The sequence below is a fragment of the Raphanus sativus genome, chromosome 2 (assembly GCF_000801105.2).
Source record: "Raphanus sativus cultivar WK10039 chromosome 2, ASM80110v3, whole genome shotgun sequence".
In the NCBI taxonomy this organism is placed as follows: Eukaryota; Viridiplantae; Streptophyta; class Magnoliopsida; order Brassicales; family Brassicaceae; genus Raphanus; species Raphanus sativus.
The window spans coordinates 28,685,432-28,712,376 of NC_079512.1; the positions used below are offsets into that span (position 1 = coordinate 28,685,432).

Sequence of the window (26,945 nt, forward strand, 5' to 3'; positions counted from 1 at the left end):
GTGGCAAAGTTAGCCCTTGCCTTAGCTAATTAACAATCCTCCCCTAGCGGGAATGTAATGGTTTTAAGTTAATGAAAACATCTGTTTGCTCAAAAAAGCAGTGTCAGTATTTTATCGGCATCGGTCAGCCGGACCGGCTTTACAAAGGTATGTTTAGTCATCTGTGTTCTTTATATATATATATTATCTTTGTTGGTTCTTGATTCTTTTCTTCTTCTCAAACAATGTTTCTCGATCTTTTTATGTAAAGGCTTGTGTTAATCTTTTATTCCGCTTTTCATAGACTGTCAGCAACAACAAACCCGCGGTTTTGAAAACGGCTCAAGTTCCATGAACGCTAATGAGCTTATTCACAAGCGACTTAGACGAATCAAACGATCCCAAAACTCCAAGAACGCACCCAAAAACAATAAACACAACATTCGCGGCTCTTGTGAATATCGACATCCCGTCCCAGCATATCTTCACGTAGAAAGCACATGGTAATATGACGGCGATGGTGACACTAACAAAGGAACCCGTGAGACTTAACACATAACCGAAGTAAGGCACTGTTAAAGCCAATGCGAGAATGACTACTAGCAGAGTGGAGCCCACAAGACCACGAGTTACGAGCTTGGTTCGATCGGTCATGGTCAAAGGAAGGCTGCGTTCGAGCTGGATGGCTATAGGAGCGAACTCTAGAGCGTATTTGGTCATTGGGGTTAGGACAGTGGCCCAAAGAGCGATCTTGGTTACAAGTAAATGTCTTGGAAGACTGAGGGTAACTTGGGGATTTATGTTTGGTCCGAACATCTTCGCTCCTGTGATGGCTAGTGCTGTGTACAGAGCCGTCACCGTAGCAAAGCTTACGATCGACACCTACGTATATTCAATATACATCAATATTGGTTGTAACTGGTGGTAGTTACTAATTAGTAAAAGGAATATGAGATGAAAAAAATAACTAATAGAATTTAATGATATACAATTAGTATTCCATTTTTCAATACATTTTTAACTTGAATAATATTTTCAAAGAATTGTTGTTTAGTTTTCTGGAATGATATGAAATGATATAGAAGATCCATTCAATTTTTATATTTTAATTGGTGAATATTTTTCACAAAAAAAAATTGGTGAATATTATAAGAAATGTAGTGAAATTAAGCATTTGCGAAGATTTTTTCCATAAAAGTGTATTCCAGTATAAATTGCACATGCGAACAATATTTTTATGCCAACTTTTTCTCATCAATTAAAGTAACACACGGAATAAGTAATGGTTCATACAAACCACATGCAAAATATATATATATATATATATATATATATGTATATATTTTTTAGAATCATACTATTCCAAATAATTGGTCTATAATGACGTTGTACCATCAGATAGCACAATGGATTAGAAAGTAACAGATCCACGCACACCAAGTATGGCCCAGGGACGAATCTTCTTACATTTAAGGTGGGGCACATGCCCCATACAAAATTTATAAAATTTTGTTTGTAACACAAATATTGAATATGTGACTCTAGCATACTTGGTTAAATTGGGACAATGGTGCTACACCCTCTTATGTTCGACCATTTTTTTCTCCTATCTTTTATTTTATTTATTTTGTTATTCTTATTTTTATATTTCTCATGATAAATTTCCATTCTCATATTTTAATTCTGACAATTTCTAGTTAAATTAGTTATATATGTCTAATTTGTTCAGTTTTTTTTTCAAAAAGAAAATCAACCTTGCATTCCAATTTTTTATTTTGTTCTCTCTATTTGTTTTTACCTTTTATTCATATTAAATGATATTAAAATCTGATATTAATAAACTATTTGTAGGATTCACTACTTTGATATTTTTAAAAGAATAAATTTTTTTTAAAAGATTAATATTTTCCCTTGTTAACTCATATAAAATGTATTGAAATGTAAACTATATCTTTAAAACAATTTTTATAAAACATTTATCTTTTAGAAATGAAAAAATATTTAATAGACAAAATATTTATTGTAAGATATTTAGTATTTTTATAATAATATGATAAAAACTTAAAAATTATTTAAATCAATCATATGTAAGAATATATTGTGTCCTATATAAAATATTTTTCAAGATTGTTCTAATATGGGCTATGGTAAATGACTAAACATACCTTTGTAAATTTGGAGGGATCTTTCATGGAAGTATACAGATTAGGAAATACGATGTGTCCACCGTAGCCGAACAAATAAACTCCCGAAACCGTCGGAATATTCTTTAACCGGAGCACTGGAATCCTCCCATCGTCAATAACGCCTCCAAACACGGCCGTGTAAACCACCGACATAAATATAATCGTTGACATGAGAATCCCACCGGAAGAAAGAAAAGAGATGGAAGATAAGTCCCTTATCCACAGGCTTGGCAAAGCGATCACCACGGCCACTGCCGTCAGCTTAGCCGCCGGGAAAGAGCCGTTGTGGAGGTTTGTGAAGGTGGCTGGAAAGGCTGCGGCGATGTTGTCGTGGAGGGAGATGGTATAAGAGACTAAAGCCATGAAGATTGCTAGGTAGATGAAGAGTGAGGAGAGGAGGCGGCCATGGGGGCCAAAGGCGGAGTAGCCGATGTCGGAGTAGGATTTGGACTTGGGGTTGCGGCGGAGACAGTTTCCGAGGATGTGGGAAGTGTAAGTGGTGAGAACTCCGAGGATTATAAGGTAAAAAATTGAGATCCATCCGCCACTTTCCACGGCGTATGGCATTGATAGTTGGGTGAGTCCTGCGTCACCGGATAATTACGTCAGAATTGTTGGTTTATATATATTATGGAAACTCGTGACAAAAAAAGAAATATTACGGAAACTCTTTTTAGTGGGACAAAACTATCTCTCTTTAGTGTTGCTAAAAAAAACTATCTCTCTTTAGCTAACAAAAAAAAAATTATATTGGTTCCAGTATATGATCACATCTGAGGAATTTCTACGACCTCTTCTCTACTGCTTCACAAAAAGTTTCTGTAGTCTTGATATCATATTTATTATGTATTTTTAGCTAGAATTAAATTCTGGTATGTAAAACAACTTTGTAGTGGTATTTATTTTGAGAGAGAAAAAAATCTATTAAAAAATATTATACGTATTTACATATTTTAATACTGTATTTATATGTTAAAAACATAAACGTGGACTACTTATTAGAGAAATACTTGCTACTACACTCTCGTAACTCTCAATATCTATAGTTAAATATTCGTTCATATATACCATATGGTGCTAAACTACGTACGTACCAATGAGCATACCAACCATGTTGATTACCGAGTGAAGAAAAGAACTATTCCCAAACGCTTCAAGGTCCAAGTCCAACCCTTGTTTCTCTTGGTGACATTTACACTCTTTGTTTTCCTCAACACACACAACACAGACCTTTGTTCCCGACATTATTCTACTATTAGTTATTGTTTCTTAGATGTGTTAGAGAAAGAGAGGGAGTGTTGCTATTATTTATAGTAGAAGAGGATACACTACTTCATTTACACACACACAAAAAATAGGAAAGAGGATACACTCGTGCAATAAAGGATTTTAATTTTTATTATTACAACTTGATACGTTGGGTTTAGACTGTTTAGTGTTGAATATATTCCCTGGCTTCCAATGACATTGTAAAGTAGGTTTTGCTATTTATTTGATTCTGTAGCATATTGGTTCGGAGGAATTATGTCACTTCGAGAGCAATGTCTATGCGTCAATACATTCTTAAGTGAATCAGAACACACATATATATATATATCTAGAAGAAGAAACTCCGTTATATATAGGAGTATTAATGCTGATTAGAATATTGATATGAAACATGCTTTCATCATATATATTTTCATCGGCAATAGTCGATAGCAATTTAAGTCATTTATAAACTAAGATGCTATATATAATACTATGATTGGAATGTTCTGAATTATAATATTTGCTTCATTCTTCTAATGGTTAGTCTATATAAAAATAATTAAACTGTACATAAGGTCTGGTTAAGGTTTATTGTAACAGAGGTAACTTTGAAGAGTTTATTCACGATCGTCTTTGAGACCCACCCATTAATGTAGGGAAGAATTCTAATATATGTTAATTCATACTTGTATATGATGAGCGGTTTCGGTACATATTTTCTATTATACTCTTTCGATATCATTTTAGCTGGTGTTTAAGGTTTTTGCATAAATATTAAAAAAATTAAAATTTTATGTAGTTTATCTTGATTATATAAAAATATCATTAAATAAAATAAGTTTAACTAATAAGAAAAAATGTTGTATTTTGTAATTGGTCACAAATTTCAAATGTCATTAAATTTCATCATGAATAATGAAAATATCACTTATTATGAAACAAAAAAAATTTCTGAAAACTACGTAAAGTGATAAAAAAGAGTAATATAATACTCATTTCGTTTCAAAAATATATGTACATATTTTAGACTTTTCACTATATTTGAAAACACACATTAAATTTTTTATTGTAAATGCATTGTTTTTGTGAATAACAAGTTTCCATAACTTTTACCCAATATAAATTTAATAAACACTATTAACTTTTTAAAAAATTTACAGTTTTTCATTAAATAATATATATTGAAAAAGAAAAAAAATGTATTTTTTCGAAACAATTTTGTTTTTAGAATATGAATCTTTCTGAAACGGGGAAAATACTATGTTAAAATCTATGCTTCGCACGGGGTGAACATAATCTACAGTTTTTTTTTGTTTTTCATATTATTAGTGGATTCGCATATATGAAATTATGAAGTAAAGGACATTATATTGAATACATTTTCTGGTTTCAAAAAGTGTCTAACATTAACATAAGTATCTCTATCTATGCTCGAAGACAGTGGCACTTGGTTGATTTTGAAAAATTGAGGCCCTAAGTATATGAGTTAGACACGTAATGTATGTATTTTTTTTTTTTTTGCAAACTCGTAATGTATGTATTTATAAGTTAATGGATCATGGCTGTGGTATTTCAAAAAAAAGGACCATGGCTGTCTCTGAAAAAAAATTGACACCTACAATGTATGAGTGAATAATCAAACCAAAAACATGTGATGATAAAAGTAAATTACTGAACATAAGTTAATTAAAATGAACATTTCAAATCCGAAATTTGATCAAAAGAAGCCATCGAAATTTTGGAAGAAGGTACTTTCGGGTGCTGTCTTTTTCTTGATGGAGTTGTGAGACAATATAACATGTGTTATATAGTATGAAACGCAACTCACGGTGAAAATTTACACAATAAAGTAGTTTCCATGCTTTGGTAATGTAAGAGGATTTAGAGAACTTTTTTACTAATTAGATAAATCAAATTAGTCAACTTTGATTTACATAAGGAATCTTCGTTGAATTACATAGGTTGTGATTGTATGACATCTCTAGTGCAAACAATTACTCTGAAATATTTATTACTATTGTTATCGACAAAAAGTAGTCAATCAGGTGAAATGATATCTTTATTTGTTTACTCCACTGTTTAAACAGAATAAAATGCTAATGCACACTCAATATTACTCTATCTCCTGCTAGAGTAAAACTGTTTTTACTTTTCCATTTCTTTCCCACTTTTTTTATTACTCTCAATTCCACTTTTTTATATTACTCTACTTTACTCCCAAAATTACCAATCAGACCCATATACTTTTGCCATTATTGCAAAATCTGACTTGTCAAATCAAACCTAAGAGATTGCACACCAAGTTTAACATTTATTAGAACTTTCTTTAGTTGGAATTTGCGTATAATAAAAGTATGCATACTCTTAATGCTTGAATCTAACTAATAAAACATCCACATACATTATCACATTCATAACCGCTTTATGCAGGAAGCCTTTTTATTTCTTTTATTGGCTCAAATCAAAATATGAGGAAAACAACAATGCGATGAAATTAATACACGAACATTCATAACCGCTTTATGCAGCAAGCCTTTTTATTGGCTCAAATCAAAATATAAGAAAAACAACAGTGCGATGAAATTAATACACGATTTCAGAAAACAACACGGCTTCAAATTCCATTAAAACAACACACCATTTATACTTCTAATTGTTAATTTTGTGAAAAAACTTGATCCGATGATTGTGTCAGATGTTAAGTTATAACATTCTCCAGTGATGTTTTGCATTCCAGAATATTGATAAGCAAATATAACTATAATGGAGTTATTTGTAGTTTATTGTATATTATGAATGTGAATTTAATCAGACCATTTTACTAATGATTATGACAGATGCTATGTTTATAAAACTGCAAAAATCTATAAATTATGCTAATATAGCTCTATATCAGTATCAAGATCCAAGAAATTAAAGCATTCTTGAAATAAGCATAAGGAAAATGGTTTTTTTATTAAAAACGAAGTTTTACTAAATTTACAACATATAATAAACAGCATATTACATCAATGTAGCTTTCAGTACCAAAATTCAAGAAAGCAAAACATATCTCCTTTGATTATTTGTTTTTAAAAATAAACCTTACAATCATGTATGATTAACAACTGTGACATATCTTAGGTGTCAACACCACAATACACTTCACATCCTTTTTTTCATAGTCCTTTCTTGCCTAAGTTAATTATATGTAATGTCATTGCCAAATAAATTTACAAAGTGATTCTAGTATATGTTTTATTTTATATGCATGTTAAAGACGTTATGGATCGTGTAATTTCGAAGATTCTATTAGTCTTCTTACCTTATTTCATTTATTTTATCATGAGTAAAATAGTTGTATCTCACGAATACTATAATTGTATCTTACGAGTACTATAATTGTATCTCATAAGTGTGTACCAAGATTCGTCATATTATATTATTGATTGATATTGTGAAAAGTACTATAGTTGTATCTCACGAGTTTATACCAAGACAATTATAATTTCAAAAAACTGTAACTGAATGGCGAGATACTCCGTGTATCTTTTATACAATGTGGTGTTCATATTTCATGATGAATCTAGATGATGGCCATTATATTGTAGGTGATGAACATATTTGTTGTTTGTTTGTTGTTCTCATTTTATAGTTTGCAATACATGTATTTTTTATGTGAATATCATAAGTTTTGTTTATTGGAAATATTATCAGTTAATTATACACAACAAATATAAACTGTTTATATTCATATATGTTCTTTTATATGAGTTATATACATATCATTTATTTTGCTTAAGATATTATCGGTTTTATTTGATTTTATTAGATATGTCATAATCCTTAGAGACAAGACAATATAATATGTTTCGTGATATATGTCGTATAAAGGGAATATAATCGTTTTGGTTAGAATATGTTCCCACAAAACTGAAACTGATTCTCCAATTTCATTCAAAAAGAAATTTCATATAAAGACTCAATCAATTCTTTAATTTAAGCACCTTGATTTGTAATTAGGAAATCATCGTAAATGATGATAGAAAAATTATGAGTAAATTTTAAAAATTAAAGTGGCTAAGTTTATGGTTAAATATAATGATTAATAAATCAAGTAAAGCGTGAATTTAGCAAAAAAAAATCAAGTAAATATAGGAAAAGAATATCAAAAATCTATTAATATTCTTTTCATATATTTACTTGATTCCTTTTGCTAATTTTACGCTTGACCGTAATTTATGCATTAGCCAAAAAATAGGAAACTAATATATGCAATCCTCATAATGCATTATGGTTTCAGATAATATAGGAAAGTTAATATTAATTTAATTTAAATTCTTATAGCCAGTTTAAAATTATAAAAAAAAATTCTATTAATCTCGCGATGTAATATAATTGATTGACTCAATTATTGTGACCAAATCCTATTAGTTATTACTATATATATCATATAAGTAATTTATGTAATTGCCAAAAAATAGAAAACTGATATACACAATCTCCATAACGCATTCTAGTTTTGGTTAATATAGAAAAATTATTACTAATTTATTTAAATTTTCATAACCAATTAAAAATTATACAGAAAATTGTATGAACTTTTTTTTGCCATAAATATTGCAATGCAATATATTGGTTGACTCAATTATTGTGGTGCAAACCCTATTAGTTATTAATATATATATATATATATATGTATATCAGAATAAAATTTTATCTACCGTACTACAATCTATAAATTTCAAAACACACAAAGACTATGAGTGATATGAATTTCATCTCTGACTCCAAGCCAAGTTATATCTCTAAATGTAATTTTCGTTCGACTATGACTTTTAATTTTTTAATATCTACTAAATTAAATGTTATAATTTTTTTAGTTTATTAATCGTAAGCAAGACGCAGATTACCACCTAGTTGTATATGACAAACGGTTAGTGAAGTATTAGCGAAATTGTAATATAAATGCCACTATAATTTAAGGATGTCAGATATAGCTCAATGGCAAAAAATTGTAATTAGTCTAATGAATAAACAGTAGTATTTCATATTCAATTGTAAATTAATTACACTTTTTAAGTTATTCTTTTCCAGTATTCCTCGATTGAAATATAAGGGATTATGACGTTGTTTTATAATCTAATAATATATTTTTATTCAAGATAATGATATATACCATAAAGAGGATTCGATCGAATCTGATTGTGTTCCAACTTCATGGATTTGATCCAAGCCTGTCGGACTATCAATCGGAAGACAAGATAGATCCCACTAGTTATTATCTCTATTTATGTCCATAAGATTTAAATATATCAATTATAAGAGTCAATTGTATATAATATAATAATATGTCCAGTGGAAACGTCTCAAATGTATCACTTAAACTTGCATATGAATGTAAGTGAGAAAAGGGAATAACAAACGAGAAAATTACACACCAAACCATTTTTTTTCACTTTTTAATTCACTCCAGGCCACATAGTGTTTGGCACACACATTCTGATAGGAGATTTCGTAAGACTTTAATATATCCTAAGAACATTTGCAATGTAAACTCTATTTTTTTCAACAAAATGGAATAAAAATAATTATAAAGTAAAAATGCTCAAATTCCATTTTATTTTTCATTTCATAATGAAGTAACAAAACAAAAAAAAAAATTATTCTATTACAGAATTAAAAATGAAGTGAGATTAAAACAGTTTTTACTTTATACTCGCTTTTACTCTATTTAATTTGGAGAAAAAAATAGAGTTAGGATGGAAATGGTCTAACCGGATAGAAACGTAGGAGTTGAACATAGAAACAACACATGTTCCAACTCAAAACTCTCTAGTTATCAATTTGTCCACACAGCTAATATTTTCTTGTTCTTTCATCCTTCTTCTCGTTCATCTCTCTTCGTTCTTAGTCCATTCTTATGTCCATTCTTTCTTCTTCACTTACAAAAATAAAATAAAACATAAGTTGATCGGTTAAATTTGCGTTCCAAATCTTCTTTAATTCTTAAATACAAGTTCTCTTCTCTAAAAACTCAATTCAATGGGACAGCTTATTTTAATGTGCCTAAAAAAACTTAAGAGCTTTAATAATACGAGCGCTAGAATCCAAAGACTGAATCGTTTTCTTTTATTCCAGTCATTTCTTTAAGATATTAATTGTTGTTTTCCTTTTGTAAACTCAACTACTAAGATTTAACATAATCTCGATGAATATGTGTTCTGTCGAGCAATGTGGTTCTTTCTTCTTTATGGTAGCAAAGTAAACTGGTGAAAAGTTACAAAATTTTGCTTTGTTTTCTTCTCTAAACGTGGTCAAGCATTCAGTGAAATTTCATGTTTTGGAAGGTAATTTATCTTTTTCTCTTTAGAAAGTGAGGTATTAGCTTCTGTATGTCATTTGTTTGTGATTTTGTTATAAGCTTTGTTTGGTATATTGAAGGTTTTGCTTTTGGCATCTATGTTTAGAGGTTTTGTTTCTAGTGGTGAATAATCCTCACTTGCGTAAATTTGGAAGCAAACTCATAAACACTAATCATTGTAAGCAGTTTCATTTTATCTTAGGATGCAAACCTGTGAATGAGATATGCGTGTTCACAAACTCTTTTGTCCAAAAGAAAAACTCTTTTGTCCATAAAATATAAAACCACAACTCGGGGATTATTCTTATAGCCCATAAATCTCAATGACAAAAAAATTGAATTATGACAGCTCCCATGTCCGCAACTCCCTATCAAAATTAACTCGTTTATTCAAAGCTAATAAGTAATAACTCACTCATAACCTATTTTTGTACAGCTTATGTAAACAACTTTCACGTCTATTTATTTTCCATCCACGGTTCTGCCATCCATGTTTCTATTATTCAGAATTTTTTTATTCACAAATTTTCTGTCCACAATCCTATCTCGTATCAATTCCTCTTTATCGTTCAACTGGCTTCAAAATAATCAAAGCTAACATGATTTTATTTAAAGAAGCTCAAGAGTTACTTTACAATGAATGTGGTCTATTATGAATTGGAGAGCGCATCATAAGATAAACAAGTTCTTACGAAAATTTATAAGTTTCCACAATTTATTTGCTACATAAGGTTCTTCAACTCAAAGCATAATTTAATTCTACCTAGAAATAACCATCCATTAAATACATATCTAACATCTACTTATCAGTAAAAGTGTAAAACAACCACTCATCAAATTCATTCCATCGTCCATACTTCTCCCGTCCATGATATATATACAGTGAAACCTCTATAAATTAATAATGTTGGGACTACACCAAAACTATATTCTTTTATTAATTTATAAAAATTATTAATTTATCGAGATACTAATTGAACCAAAAATTCATTTTGGGACCATGAAATTATATTAATTTATAGAGATATTAATCAATCGATTATTAATTTAAAGAGGTTATACTGTATACACTATGGTTATCAAATGTGAAAAAAGTTATACTTTGTTTTAAACGTAAATATAAATGTTTATATACTAAGATTTGCAATAATGGCCAATAAAATATGTTGGAGGTTGCAAAACCATTTTTTTTACTAAAAACATTTAGTTTTATTATATCTTAACCGTTAAATTTTGTTGCTTTGAATGCCATCTAGTGGTTGAGAACAGTTAGTTAGTTACCCAAAACCAGAAACACATTACTTAGGCTTTTAGGCTGTAACTGGTGATTTAAGGAATTAAGGGGAATGACTAATTCCTATCTATTTTTAAAAAATTACACTATTTTGAGGAATTTTTGCTATGTATAATTCTTTGTCATTCTTTAAGTTTTAAAGAAGTATAAAACAAAAATATTCCTTATCAAAATTAATGGGGAACAAAAATAATAAATTTTTCTTTTCATTACTTTTATTTTGTTCTTACTATTTTTTTCTACTCATTCATATTCCTATTTTAACGATCACCAGTCAAAGCTTTTAATTAGTTCAGTTCACAGAGGGAAAATGCGTACTCCAAATAAAGCCTAAATAAGAAAACTGATTCACATGTACAAAAGAAAAAGACAAAATTGCTTTACAAGGTAAGTCACTATTAGGGTGTGATTGGTGTAGTATTGCTGAACTAGGAGTAAATGAGAGGAAAATAATAAAAAGGAGAAAAAGGTTAGAATACTGGTTGCGCCATGTTTCGCTTCATGTATGTAGGATAACATTCCCTCTATAAAGTAGCGCAAACTAGAGAAATTTTATATTTTTATTATTTTATCTTTTCTACCTGATTGGTATAAAATCAGAGTAAACCAGCGTTAATTTTTGTTACTCCCCTTTTGTTGCGCTACAAGTGCTTTTGAATCACACCTATAATAAACGAGAGATCGTTGAAGATGTGAAATCCTCGTGAATTATAAGATAAGCTTTATGTGATGCATGACGCGTGTTACACAAATTATAATAAGCTTTATGTGATGCATGACGCTATTACACAAATTATAATAATACGCGAGAATAATATTTTAATTTAGAATTGGTGGTAGTAGTTCTATTGGCCAACTCCTGTGGTTTATTCTACGCTGATTGATCAATTTACCTTTTGAATTAATTTAAAAAAATATTCCCAAAAATAAAATATATTTTAATTTAGTTGTTTTACGCAAATCAAGTTTGTTCCAATAACGTGTGTATTCGCTTACCCGAGACAAAGAAACAAGTCAACAACGAAACGGTGACAAGATTGTTTTGTCAAACTGAAACGGTGACAAGATTGTTTTGAAATTAAGATATCGTAACAATCGGGGATTATTTATCATTCTTTTTTTTTTGTAACTGATTATTTATCATTCTTTTGTAATGTTATATACAAAACGAAATATAGAAGAAGATATATATATACATATGCTGATTTTACGACGTAATATGATTCTATAATCAAGCAACAGAAAAGATTTTGTTAATATGACATTGATTAATAAATGCTAAATGTTAGAATTAGGTAAATTTTAGTGGAATTAAAATGTAATTAAGTAACTGTCTTAGTTTAGGATCATTTTAGGAAATAATTTTTTAAACAAGGAAAAGGAAAAACATACATATAGGTTCAATAATTACTCAGTGGCATTTTAGTGTAGATAAATTATAAAATTATGGGTTATTTCTATTTTTTACTTCTATTTTAAAAATATAGATAGTTAAAATGTGTTAGAAAAGAAAAAAAAGTTGTAAAAAGACACTTAAAATTTAAGAAAATATTGTTTTATGCTCCAGTTTAAATAGAATAAATAGTTGATGTACTTTAATATTAATCTCTTCATTTCATAAAAATATCATTTAAATGTATTTTATCGTGGACTAAAAAAGATAAAATATATTAATGTACTCTCATTTAATGTATAATTATTTAAATAAATGTTTATCTGTTAGTTGAAAAAAATAAAAAAAAATATTATGTATGAAAATTACATTGGAAATGTAAAATGACACATAATAAAAAATAATGGTAGAATGATACTTTTTTAAAAAACATAGAGAGTTTTTTTTTTGCTAAATGGTAAATTTTCATTAATGAAAATGAAATTGACAAGTTCCTTAAGACGCAATTAGGTAAAAGAACTCTTAATTGGTAAATGCACTTCAATATATATTTTAGTTAAGTTTTAAAATAGTACTATATGGGCTATTTCTATGTGCATATATATCAGCTAAAAAATCTAGCTAAAAACTATATTGGACATTTCTATGTGTCCACATCGCTCAGAGTATGTTAAAGGTGTAACATCTGGAAGAATTACATTCATAAAATGTGCAGAAAGTGTTAATGGAATTGTGATGTCTTTTAAATATTAAGAATAGATAGATTTGACATATTTAATGCTCGAGAAGATTATGAAGCATCAACAAGCTTCAAACATGTATAAATTAGTCGTCAAAAAACTACAAATTGTTTTTCATATGGAGAATATAAAAGAACTAACATTGTCTAAGAGATTTCTAAGCTTTTTAGAGTATTATAATTTTAAAGTTAGGGAAAATATATTCTACCCTAAACGTATATTTAGCTCATATTTGGAAGATTCCATGTTTGTTAGAAGTGAATAAGACATTGAGGATATCATCATCCGAACAATAGTTCTTTAACAAAGATATCATCCAAACAATAGTCTCTAAAATGAAATCGAAATTGAAAACATATTGGAAGGAGTATAGCGTTAATTCTTTTTGCAATAGAGGCTGTCTTGGATCTTAGTATGAACGTTAAACTTTTGAGGTGTTTATTACAGATTTTGATCCATTTACATCTTTAGGAAAAAAGATTTCTTAAAGTCCATTTTATACAAATTTTAAAAATATAAACAAAATATCCTTTTATTTTAGTTTTGAGCTCTGTCAAATTCTTGTGTTATTGACCAATGAAGAAAAGATTTGCAATGTTAGTTACATGTAAGTTTCTACTTTATAATCTGACTTTTGTTTAGATTGTAACATGATTGAATTATAACTGATACAAGATCTCTTCGAACGAGATGATATTTAAAACATTGGAAGCTTCATAGTTTAATATTTAAGATTCAAAACTTCTACGTCCTTGTATGAGGTTCAAATCAGCTGATACTATGTAATTTCTTATAAATGATATGATGCAAAATTTATCAGAGTTTTCCAGAGTACTGAAGACAGAGCCGTTTGGTATGGTCATCTACTAAGGATAGAAGAAAAAAAGTGTGTATATCGAAATTGTCGTACATGAAAAACCAATCCAAGTGTTTGGGAAAGAGCTTCATCGGGAAATTCCATGGAATTGTTTATTAATATTACATATGTTATATGTAATTGATTATCATATGTAATAGAATTAAAAGATTATACGTTGATGTTACCTAGTGTTTGAAAAATATATGATATTATAGACTGAACAAGAAAATATGGCATTGGCTATGTATTTAGAAGATCGAAATTAGATATCAGAACTTATGCTGATTTGAATGTTTTACAATATTGGAAAGAGAAGTGTGAGTTCACATTGTCTTTATTCAAGAACCTTATAATATTGCAACGAATACTTTGACCCAATACATTTTTTGGGTGCACCTACAACGAATACATCTTTCCTTACTTCTATCTAGTCACCTCAAAACGATTCACATATTTGATTCTGAGGCTGCTTATAAATGGAATCTAGTATGGAAAGAAAATGATTTATCAATCAACCATTATAAATGGAATCTAGTAGAGATAAAGCATTTGGCCTTCTGCTGAATAATTCTAAGAATGTGAGCTGAATCCAGGGCTCCAAGAGCAGAAATGTATATGCACATTCATTAAGAAAAGAGACTAAGAACAAAGGTGTAGTGTTTTCTTATGTGAATCAGACATCATCCCATAGAATACTTTTCAGAATAATTCTTTTGTCGATCAAAATTAACTTTTTAAAAGAATGTTAAATTTATTATAAAAAAATTACAATGAATGCGACTTTAGCATTTAAATTTAGAATTTAGTTAAAGTGTTGTTCGCCCTAGCCTCCTTCTCTCCCGGGTCCAGACATCGAGGCGCTGTTGGTTTCTCCAGATCTCGACGTCGGCGGTGGCTTAACCCGCCGGCGTCGCCGCTATTCCGTCGCTCTCTTGCCTTTAATCATGTCCTATTATTTCGTCGTTTCTGTTCTCTTCACCAGGGATTCCTGGAAGCTTCAATCAAGCCGCACCTCCTCAATCAGCACCTTTCACCAGAATTCACTCCATCCTTCACCGCAAGTTCATTCCATCCCCTTAGATCCCGTGGTCTCGACGACAATTGGCTGTGGGATTACACTCTTGTCCCGTCGTTCAGGCTCGGAATCTCAGTGTATCGGAAGTACAAGCTCTTCTCGTATCAAACCCATCACTCTCACACCGTCAAGACGTTATCTTGAAGGTTTCATTTGTGGATCTGGCTGTCCATCGTGCGTCTCATCCAACGGTCCAGCTTTGGGCCAGCCGTGGGTTAACCTGACGTCCAATTTAAGTGGGAATCCGCTCCGGCCTCCAACTCTGACATCCACCCTCCTCAATCAGCTAGGAAACCTCCGACATCCGCCATCCATACCGCCACCAGTCAAATTTCAAACCTCAACTTCTAAAGTTTTCAAATCTCGGGTTCGTGGGGCTCCACAATTTCTAACTCGGAATTTAGAACTGGAAACTTGTCGTTTGCTTTGTTTGTGCTCGCATTGTGAAATGCTCGCATTGTGAAATGCTCGCATTGTGTCTCCTCCTCAAAAATTTCTATGTGGGTTCACCAACTCTGATATGGGTTTTGCCATCCTCCTCAGATGAGGAGAGTATCTCACAATCATGCCTCTCTTCTATGAACGGAGATGCTCTCTCGGATTATCTACTGAGTCCTCGGTTCAACTTACTCACCTATTTGTTATCTTGCGTAGCGGTCTGTACGGGGCTAGAAGGTGCAATCGAGACTACTTTGTGTTTTCTCGTTGGTGAGGGTTGTTCCTCAACATCACTTATGACTATTTCTCAGCTATCCGACTTTGTTGTAGCTTCTTCGACGCATTCAAACTTTGTTTTGGATTCGCTGTCAACTTCGTATGAAGACTTATCTTGTTTGATCTCATTTTCTATTGTAGTTTATGATTTGTCTTCAAGAGGATGTTTAATTCCTTCTTGCCCTTGTAAGCTTTGAAGTTAAGTTTAATGGAAGTTGTGTTTCAAAAAAAAAAAGTTAAAGTGTTGTTCGTGTTTCAAAAAAGAAAGAAGAAGTTAAAGCGTTGTTCTATTCTAAAACTATTTTGAGCTTATCTAGTTGCAAACCATGCACACATGGATCCATGGCTTTCCCATTTTTTTAGATAGAAGAGATACAATTTCTTGTGATTTCTACACACGGCGGCCCATCGCTTGTACCGATTAAATGATTCCGAACCGTCTGCGATATCGCGAAAAATTGGCTAAACCATATCATCTAAAGAAAAAGAAAAAAGAAATCGTAACAAAGTTTCCGCAATCGTTACCTTCGAACATCATTTTTAGTGGACAGATTTCTTAACTGATTTCGTCTGCCAATTTTGTGGCTATGCATGGTCTCCAACTAAGATTTTAATCTTGGTTGGGTCGTGTGCATAGCTTTCAGATATTACAAATCCCTGTGACATGAAAAATGTCAAAGAGCATCCAACTAAACAATTTGGTTCAAATATCCATCAAAACTTGGTTCAAAATTATGTCAGTTAACAAAAAAAGAATCAACCATTTAGATGGATCATGGGTAACAACACACTTGTTAAACTGGCTGGGAACAATGATGTTTTGGTCTGGTTTGTTCACTTATTCGGGGAGATGTTATCGAAAATAAGTTGCTAAAAATTGATGTAGAAAACTATCTTCGAGGAAAAAACTCAACAAACTTTTAAATCCAATGCTTGTAAGTTGAGAGAAACAACAGCACTTGCAAGGAACCAATTACACAAAAAAAAAACGAAAATTGCCAAAAATTTGGATTTTACCGCAACTCAAATTTCATCAAAAATACAATAACCATGCCATTGCTGCCTGCAATTGAAGCAGTGTGTATCAAGACTCAAACTGCGATTACATTTCCCTGAGCTTCGGCAACGAGTCTCTTCTTGTTCGATCTATCTTTGGACTTCTGAGACTTTCGTTTCCTTGAAGGAGTCTTTTGGTCTGTCTCTTGTTCTATTAAGGACACAGAAGCAATGATCTCTTCTTCTATCTTCTTGTCTTTAGGATACTCTGTCTCAGACTCTGGATCAATCACAGACATCTCGCCGAGTGTGTAGTCTAACAAGAAACTGCTTCTTACAAATCTGTCCATCCTATTGAAATGTCTCTGAGAATATGGGATTAGACCTTCCAGGAGTTCTCCAATTCCTTTAACCTGTCCAAAGAAAACCCCAAGATCAAGCAAACGGAACAGATATTGATCACTTGACTCTTGTCATGTAAGCCAAACCTGAACGATTTCTGTGGGAGGAAGTATGTTGAAGGTTTGGTAAAGAACAAACTGAGCAATGTGGCATCGGTTTGGTCTTGTGTTCCATTCTCTGAGATATTCAAAAAGTAAACGGAACTCTTCTTTTTCAAGTCCTTGAAGAGCTTTCACAATCTGCTCGTCTGATTCTCTTTTCCTGTTTACACCAAATTGCACGTAAGAAGAAGGACGAGACTTGATACCGAGAGAAAGAGTAAACGCTAAGTGTTTTTAGATGGCTTTACTTGCAGAGGCCAGCAAAGAGTTCGTAAACTTTGTGAGGCCTACGAAGCTCAAATGCTAATCTTATGGCTTTAGTGTATTCGGCATCTAACACTGCGTTTTCCAGCTCTTGCCCTCTCAAGATTGTTTCTTCCTGTACAACACAAGAGGTTCAAGATGCAGGTGAGGACTAAAGATCAAGGACACATGAAAGCTCCATGGGAACCAGAGTTTCTAGTTAATAAGTGAAACTGACAGACCTCTTTCCGGAATTCGTCTTCCTTATCAGAAGCGGTGGAATCATGCCATAAATTAATAACTGCATCGCCTCCACCAGTTGCAACCATTTCTGTTTTCTTTCCAACAGCTAAAGACCATACCTATTAAAAAAAAGTAAAGTGCGATTTGTCTGAACAGAACAGCAAGAGGTCTGTGCGCAAGTGATGATTATTGAACATGTCAGACAAATATAAGGAGACCTCAAGAAAACAAGTATTTTTAAGGGTACCTTGTCCTCGTGCTGATCATACGTGGCAATGCATTCGCTAGTGTTCACATTCCAAAGTTTCAATAAACCATCGGCACCTATAAGTAACATTGTTAGAATGTTAAGACTATAAAAGAAGAAGAAAATAAAGTATGACACCAAACCAAGCTAGTGAAACTTACCACATGAGACAAATTGGGTGCCATCAGTTATGAATGAAGCCCTAAGGACACTTGAGGTATGACCTTCGAATGTTTTGAGGCATGAACCATCAGATATAGCCCAAATTTTCACTGTTTTATCACCTGATGCTGTCATTACGCACTGATCAACAGGTGAGAACTCAACAGAAAAAATCCGCCTCTTATGTCCTTTAAGTGTAACAACATGCACCAAGTCTGGGAGTCTCCATATGCTAGCTGTCCGATCCTGCAAAACAGAATTAATTACGTCAAATAAGAGCCTCGAGCATGTCTTCTCAGAGCTCAGTGCATCTTCTTAAATAGGAGAGAAGATAAATACAAGTGTTTGAAAAATGTTCATCCGAGTGAGATAACAACCACAGTTAATCTGATTAAGTTTGCTAATCATATCCAATTACCTCAGAGCCAGTGCAAACCAAGCTATCATTTCGAGCAATAGCCACGGAGTTGATGTCTTTATCATGGGCGGCGACAACACTTCTAGTTTTCAGATTGATGGGCTCTTCTGAGTCCTCTGAGATACCATCAATGCTCCAGACCTTCAGTGTACGATCACTAATCCAGTGGAATGTAAAGACATCAGATTAACTTATACCAGAATGCAAAGAATACGAAATGATTTATGTAGCACGTACCCACTGCCGCTGACAAAGAAACTGACAGACTTCTTCGCAAAAGCAACCGCTAAGACATCGCCATTATGACCTGTACCAACTCCAATGCAAGATTGGCTTGTTGCATTCCATAGCCTTACCTGTAGTTGCAAAGTAACAAAATATAAGTTAGTCGACTCCGCAGATCACTCTAATCGAATGATGAAAACAAACATTGACATAAGCTAAAAATAACCCTGTAAAATCGGAGACAAAAAATCCACCCCTAGTTAATAGTTATCTAGCTCGTCTGTCGATCGACAGCTAACTCAATTAAAAAGGCTTAAGATGAACATGGTTTATGAAGAACTACAGGGTAGGTAGATGGACTTACAGTTTTGTCTTTGCTTCCAGTGACGACCAGAACATTCCCAGAACTAGATACGCATGTGTCAAGGGACAGAACAACTTCTTTATGACCAGCTAAAACGTAAGAACATGACATCGTTGCAACATCATAAACACGAACCTACGTATAGGTTTGCAAATCTTAGTCCATGCAAATCAATCTTAGACTTGATCATACTCACAGGATACTACAAAATGCTCAGTTACCTCCTCGAGATTTGTAGCTACTGCGAGAAACTGTTCTTCATCACCTAGGAACTTCATATCAGAAATTTCTTCATTATATCCAACAAGCCTCTTGCTTAGCACTAACTCTGATTCTTCTACATTTTCCACAACGGAGTAGACAAAAAACTGCTGATCAGCAGTCACACAAAGCAGTCCAAGATCAGAAGGAAGCATAGCAGCTGCAGTGAACCCTCTTTTAGATTCCTCATCATCCGAGCTGACAGTAATATCCGACGACTTCTGCTCGTAGAGGCAAACTGAACTGTCAAAGTAAACAGCTAAAGATTTCACAAAAGAATAATAAACGCAACAAAAATTATTGAAGGATATAGTGGCTTACCCTTCAGACTTCCAAATGCGCACTACACCACGTTCCCCAAGAGTAATAAAATACGTTTCTTGAGAAGGAGTTTTCTTCTTCTTACTCTTCTGATCAAGAGACGCTACAAATGAAGCAAAAGGCGACCCAGAAGAAACCGTTGTCACAGCTTCTAGTACCTCATACGTTGCAACTGTAGTCTTGCAGCTATAATCTTGAAGGTCCCACACATTCACAACCTGTGATTAACCAACCAATCCCACCCTTTAATAAAACACCAAGAGAAAACAATCCTACTCCTGAAATGTGCAACTAAATTAAGGTAGAGAGAGAGCCCTTGCTAAGAACTTACTTTATCTCTTCCAGCGCTGAGTAAAGTCAATCCATCCTCTGAAAGAGCAATCGAACTCACAGCTGAAAAGTGCTTATCCAAAATGGCAAGACACTTCTTCTCAGTGTTCTTTGCCATAAGATCCCACACACGAACGGTTGCATCATCACTTCCCGATATAAGCTACACCCAAACGTTATAAACGATAACAACCTTGTTCATCAAAACAGAGAAGAATGCGATATATAAAAACAAAAGTATATTTTTATAACAGAAAAATTAAAAAAAAACTCTAATTTACTATAACAGAAAATTTACTTCAGATTCAATTAAACCCATAAACAGAATTGGTTACGTACAACGTTTTTGTTAAGATCAGGATGGAACAAGACACTTGAAACAACTCCTTTGTGACCTTTGAAGTAATGAGTGCAGAAACCACCATCAACATCCCAAACAAGGACTTTCCTATCAGATCCAGCTGTAGCTAACAACCCACCCGACGCGTGGCAAGCCATCCCCATCACAGGTCCCTCATGTCCCTGCCCATCGTTATAAAAAAAAACATTAATTTTGGATGGTATCGACTATGAATGGATCTTAAATTTTTTTTATACCTTCCAAGTGCGAATGCATTTCGAGGTTTCCAAATCCCAAACTCGAATTTGTCTGCTATGTCCAGCGGAGAAGAGTAGCTTATCGTCGGGACTAAGAGCCAGAGCGGTGAGCGCATCCGACTCGCCTTCGATCGTCGATTTCACGGACGAGTCCGACGCGTCGACGATGTTAATGGCGTCGCCGCACGCGCAGACGATGAAAGAGCCGTCAGAGGAAACGACGAAAGGACCTCCGCCGTAGAACTGCTTTAGAGATCGAGAGCACCGGTAGTTCTTCTTTAACGACTGAGGAGCCATCACTGAGTGAGGAGAGCGCAACGTCGGAAGACGTTAACACTCTGTGCGAAGGAAAAAAAAAAGTTGCCGGAGAGAGGATTAGGGTTTAAGGCAATCGCATTTATATTTAAGAGGTCGTTTTTAGCTTTTTACGTCCGCGTTTGCGTTTTGATTGCTAAAACGACGTCGTGACCGTAAGTAATTAGTTACGTTTACCATGTGAATACTTCAGCACCAAATATCCAAAGCCCATTACCAGTACATGGCCCACTAGGAAAAATAAAGCATCACAGCCCCGTCCATTATGAAAAAGACTTGCACTCCTCGTCCACTTTAACACGCTTACACGTGTCCGACATTCATCTCTGTGAACTTCAAAAGTGAACTGCCAATTTTCATTTGGATTCTTGAACGTGTGCTTCTTTTATTATTGTTACTTGTACTTCGTTCTCTCTCGTTTACTTCCAAGTTTTGGAAAGCCTTTGCTCAAACGCATAACTGTGTTATGGCTATTTGCTCTGTTCTTAATTGTTGGTACTAGTGTAGAGAGTGGTCTCTTTGTAAAAACTTTTATGGCGCCTGTTTCTTAACAGCTTTCAAGATTGAGATAGTTTGATTGATGAATGAAATTGTTAACATTTTTTGTCCTCTTTGTAACTTCATGATTTGATAATTTTTTTTATACTTTTCGGTTCTTTTTGGTTAAAAGACGGTTCTTATATGTCTTATTTAAGAGATGGTCCATAATTTTTTTTAGTTAAAATCTAAGAAAAGTTAATCATGGTCTAATATCATAAAAATAATAATAGATTATAGATTTTATATTTAGGTCGTGGTTGCTCTTTTACGTGATACTCTTTCAACATGATTGTTGGTGTGGCATATTTGTATTTTACAGGGATGATGTTAGCAAGTTATCCTTTCTTTGCATAGGGGGCTGACTAACAAAGATGTCCAAGCAACTTTTTAAGTTTTGACATGTAGCTTTGATAGTCTTTTCCTATAGTCTCCAAACCCTTCTAACCCATAATGTTCCTTCATGTTGGTTTATTGTGTCTTCCAGTCCTCCATATATTTTGCCTTCTTCTCTTGGTGTCTTTCTTTTGTTTTGCAGGTCAATCAATTCAATTTAGTAAATAACGGCATGTCTGGTTTAGCCTTTCTTTGGCTGTTATGGCATATCTGAAAAGCTAGAAACTCCTTTTGTTTTGAGTATAAACGTGTGGATGCGGCAAATATTTTAGATAGGGCTCTGGTGGAAGCATAGATTTGGCGGGATCTACAAGCTCCTGCTCAACCAGGTGTACCGCAGGTGTGTGGTCCTACTACCACCCCAATTAATTGGTCTAAACCTCCAAAGGATTGGATTAAATGCAATGTAGCTGCGTCTTGGTCGGATAGCTCTGTGAATAGTGGTGGTGCGTGGGTCTTATGGAATGACGAAGGAAGTGCTCTTATGCATAGTAGGAGATCCTTCTCTCAGGTAGCAAACCCACTTGAAGCTGAGCTTACATCCCTGCTATGGTCCATTGAGGATATGCAGAACCTTCGATTTGACAAGGTGTTCTTGGAGACGTCATCAATAAGTCTCAGAGATGCCCTCCTGCAGCCAATGGCTCTGTCTTCGTGTACGTCTTTGGTCTCTAGGATCCTTAATGCTCTAAATGGTTTTACGGAGTGGAAATTGGAGCATGTAGCTTTGGAGTGTAATAAGGCTGCGTCCTTGATTGCTCAAAGTGTTACAGAGGAGCGCCATTACCAGTCTTATGTGGCTTCGGGTGGTCCATCTTGGCTGAGAACACTTCTAGAGGAGGAAGCTAGATGCTCTTAATCTGTAGTCTCTTCTATTGCTTGAAGAAATGGCCTGCTGTACTGCCTACTGGTGGTTTTTTATTTGTTTCTTTTGTTCTGCTTCTGTCTTCACTTTATTTCTCCTTTCTCTGGTTTTATTTTCTGTTGTTGTACTCTCCTTGGGGTTTGCCTCGGCTTAGGTCTGTTGACCTTTGTCTTTGAATGATAATCCAAGTGTTAAAGAAAAAAAATAACGGCATGTCTACCAGCAGGAGAAACTTTGAGTTTTCTACCATACAAACAACTGGAAACTGAAAACTAATATTTAGAGAATTTATAATAAAAAAAAAGAACCAAGCCAAACATATACAAATGCCAACAAAAAAAGAAGAAGAAACATTAATAGAAAATATGTGCATTTAAATACAAGTCCCAGTTGTAAAACAGGAATATCGTAACTACAATTTGATACACTTGCACAAGTTATCATAAAACAACCAAATATTATTTTCAAATTATAGTTCATGAAAAACAAATCACTATATCCACTAGAGAACACACACACACACATATATATATATACATATATATATATATATAACACAATTACCCAATAATGTATTATGTATAGTCTATTATACACATATACAATCACATAATGATAATTCAAAAATACATCATACAACCAAAAACAAAATCTCGTGCAAAGAACGTGTTTATAAGGACAATTCTTTACGGCTATTATACTTTCTAAACTAAATTATTTTTACTATTGAACAATTTCAAAAATATAAAATTTAAAACATTCTATGTGATACTAATGTAATAAAACTATATTACAAAATAACAAAAGAATAAAAAAATGTATAATAACACAAGTTATCATATTAAAACAATTTGAAATAATAATATTAGAAAATCTGGTGCGTAGCACCTGCCAATCCCTAATTGGTAATATAACATAGTGTAAGGTCATTATTGCATCGACAATTTTTGAAAAACTGATGGACAATGTGGACTAGATTGGTGGGTCATTTAAGCACAGGTTATGTTCTTTATTATCTAATCAACATAAATTAAAACATTTTAAAAATATTTACAAATATACAAATGATTTTCAATTATTATTTTAAATGCTTTTATATAGAAATTTTGAGAAATCTTTTGCATTTAGAATATATAAAACTAAAAATATTCATATATAATTAATTTATTTTGTTTTATAATATTAAAATTATGTTCATGGCCAAAATTAAATTTTAAAATAAAATATATACACAAATATTTTTAAGTTTTTAAAAGAATAATATTTTAAATTAAAATATAATATAATTTATACAATTAAATATAATTCATTATTTTCAGTTACAAAATATAAAACCATATGAGTAGGGAATCTCATTTAATAGATATTCAGATTAACTATATATATATATATATATATTAGTGTCATTTAATTAAACTACATACCATATAAATAATATAAAAATTATAATTTTGAAATTTGCATTGAAAAAATTGAGAACTTAAGATTTAAATTTTAAATTTTCAGTTTTTTTAAAAAAAATATTATAACTATTAAAACTATTAAAAATCTTACATTGTAAATTTTGTTACCAATGGTTTGAAATTTTTGTAACTAAAAAGATACAGATGATAAAACCATAGGAGTATAAAGTCTAATTTAATAGATATACATATTAAAAATATATTATATATTCTTGTTAAAAATCATTTAAATTTAATTATATACCATATAAATAGATAAAAGTGATTGGATAGATTTATTTACTGTTCTAATTTCAATTTAATTATATACATAATAGTTAGTTGATTCTCAATTCTTTAATATACTCACTATTTTATTATTTCATAATATGTAAAACGTAAAATAAATACTATTACATAAAAGTAATTTATACATATAAAGATCATTCCATGCAAAGCGCAAAGTGTTAACCCAACTAATTTTATATCTTTAACAAGAAAGAATAGGTTAATGAGATTGTAAATTGTGAAAGTCTCATTGGTACAATGGTTAGAATAATGGTTTATTAATTGCTTATATATTAGGAGACATAGATTTCGAATCCAAAAGAAAATTAAATTATGTGAATTAATAAAGAGAAAATACTTATAATAGATCTACAACAGGACACAAATAATCTTCATAAAACATGTAAAATTATCAGTTGTAAAATATAGTATGTAATATTTTTATAGTTTACAAATGGGATTGCAAATCACATCACAATTAAGAGAATGACAATCATAATTCATGAGAATCAAGATTTAGTAGGGATATGATTTCCTTTCTATTGAGACATGATTCATTCTATTAATTGATAGATTGGAGATCAGTATCTAAAGAAATCTCTACTCAATTAATGTTATGAAACAACACGAAGGCAAGAAATAAGGAATCATTCAATACATCATATTTTTTGCTAAAGAATGCATTCAATACATAATATTTTGTCCATCCCATATATATATATATACACCCATACAAGTCAAATCAAACAACATAATAAACATCAAATCTTACTCTTTGAGTTTTATATCAGTAGCAAAAAGAAACTGTGACAGAAATGGCTCAAACTATGCGTATTGTAATGGTTGTAATGATGTTTTTGGTAACAATGCAGTGTGGTAATGGAATGGATACTAAAAACCACCGTGTGTGTTTCAAAAATTGCTTAGAGAAGTGCCAAATAGATGATTACACATGTCAGTTGAAGTGTGAAGCACGTTGCCCTTCCCCACCACCGTCTCTTCTAGTGTATGTACTTCATATCTCTTCTTTTATAACTTTTTCTTCTTGTTTAAAACATTATTGAATATTAAATATTGTATTGAATGGATACAACTACTAGTGAGACAAAAGAAAACCCCTATATGTGTTTCAAAAATTGTGAAGAAGAGTGCCAAATACATGATCACGCATGCCAGTTGAAGTGTGAAGCACTTTGCCTTTCCCCACCACCGTCTCTTCTAGTGTATGTACTTCATATCTCTTCTTTTATAACTTTTTCTTCTTGTTTAAAACATTATTGAATATTAAATATTGTATTGAATGGATACAACTACTAGTGAGACAAAAGAAAACCCCTATATGTGTTTCAAAAATTGTGAAGAAGAGTGCCAAATACATGATCACGCATGCCAGTTGAAGTGTGAAGCACTTTGCCTTTCCCCACCACCGTCTCTCTCAGCGTACGTAGCATGATATTTCTTGTTTTAAAACTTTCGTTTCGTGATTAAACAACTGTATTAAATCATAATGTTTGATATATAACACAAAGGGATGAAGCAGTCATGGCGCCAGAAGAAGGTAAAAGCGATATGTGCTACCGAGATTGTAGCAACAAATGGGGCCTTGACTCAGCTCGTATGGAACGTTGTTTGAAGACCTGCCCCACGAGTGCTACTCTTTTTTAGTTGAGAAATTGCCAAAAATACCACTTTCATGATACCACTTTTCAATTATACACTAACCAACTATACCACTAAATTTTTAATGATCAAAATACCATTATACCCCTGACTAATAAACCTATTCTCTCTCCCACGATCTCTTCTTCACCGTGTTCTCCTAGCTCTTCTTCACCGTGTTCGCCTAGCTCGACATTTCCGGCGAGATTGGACCAGTCCGGTGAGAACCGTCGTCTTCTCGATCCATCATCCTAGCTACCGGATCTTTGATTACATTTCCGATTACTTGATCCTCTCGCGCGGATTGGTGATCCACTTCGGGAATCTGGTGCATCTCGAGGACTTGATCGCGAAGCTAGGGTTTCAGATCCCCGAACAGCTCAATCAGATCGTGAATGGAGATCGTCGATTCGTTACGCAATTCGAACCGCGTAGACTCCTATCGATCTTCGCTTTTGTCTTCTCAGGTTTTGTCCTTCAAATTTTCTCTGTTTTAATCTAAAAACTTACATTAGAAACTAAAAAAATTTGATGTGTTAAGGTTTTGGATCCTCTGAGAACTATGGTTGCTGGTTCTCCTCTTGAAAATGCTCGTCATTTAGCTCAACATTACAGATTGCTTTCTTTTTGGGGTTGCAGATAAGCCACGAAGCTCCAGTGACAGGAGGCTTTGGAATACCACAACAATCCTCGAACGTT

At 32.6% G+C, this 26,945-nt stretch overlaps 3 protein-coding genes across 4 annotated transcripts; 1 reads left to right on the plus strand and 2 right to left on the minus strand.

The window, feature by feature from the left end:
* Nucleotides 1-186: 186 nt before the first annotated feature.
* Nucleotides 187-3,451, minus strand: LOC108841746 (amino acid transporter AVT1H). Its single transcript, XM_018614503.2, has 3 exons — nt 3,260-3,451; nt 2,145-2,749; nt 187-861 (listed from the first exon to the last, which is right to left on the minus strand). The coding sequence occupies exons 1-3, from the start codon at nt 3,408-3,410 to the stop codon at nt 322-324; spliced, it is 1,296 nt and encodes a 431-aa protein (XP_018470005.2). The 5' UTR covers nt 3,411-3,451; the 3' UTR covers nt 187-321.
* Nucleotides 3,452-16,729: 13,278 nt separating this feature from the next.
* On the minus strand, nt 16,730-21,133 carry LOC108843445 (protein TORMOZ EMBRYO DEFECTIVE). Its single transcript, XM_018616643.2, has 14 exons — nt 20,745-21,133; nt 20,487-20,669; nt 20,149-20,310; nt 19,818-20,035; nt 19,457-19,739; nt 19,236-19,370; nt 18,884-19,002; nt 18,647-18,803; nt 18,228-18,474; nt 18,067-18,143; nt 17,819-17,938; nt 17,582-17,712; nt 17,319-17,493; nt 16,730-17,243 (listed from the first exon to the last, which is right to left on the minus strand). Exons 1-14 carry the CDS (start codon nt 21,039-21,041, stop codon nt 16,926-16,928), a joined length of 2,622 nt encoding a protein of 873 aa, XP_018472145.2. The 5' UTR covers nt 21,042-21,133; the 3' UTR covers nt 16,730-16,925.
* A 4,412-nt stretch (nt 21,134-25,545) lies between these two features.
* On the plus strand, nt 25,546-26,945 carry LOC130504516 (uncharacterized). 2 transcript variants are annotated; one of them, XR_008941302.1, is made up of 4 exons: nt 25,546-25,593; nt 25,688-25,810; nt 25,905-26,027; nt 26,117-26,945. XR_008941302.1 is itself a non-coding variant. In XM_056999127.1 (3 exons), exons 1-3 carry the CDS (start codon nt 25,671-25,673, stop codon nt 26,250-26,252), a joined length of 399 nt encoding a protein of 132 aa, XP_056855107.1. In that variant the 5' UTR covers nt 25,667-25,670; the 3' UTR covers nt 26,253-26,945. The 2 variants fall into 2 exon arrangements, 1 of the variants encoding a protein (XP_056855107.1); XM_056999127.1 differs by lacking the exon at nt 25,546-25,593 and having other exon boundaries at nt 25,667-25,810.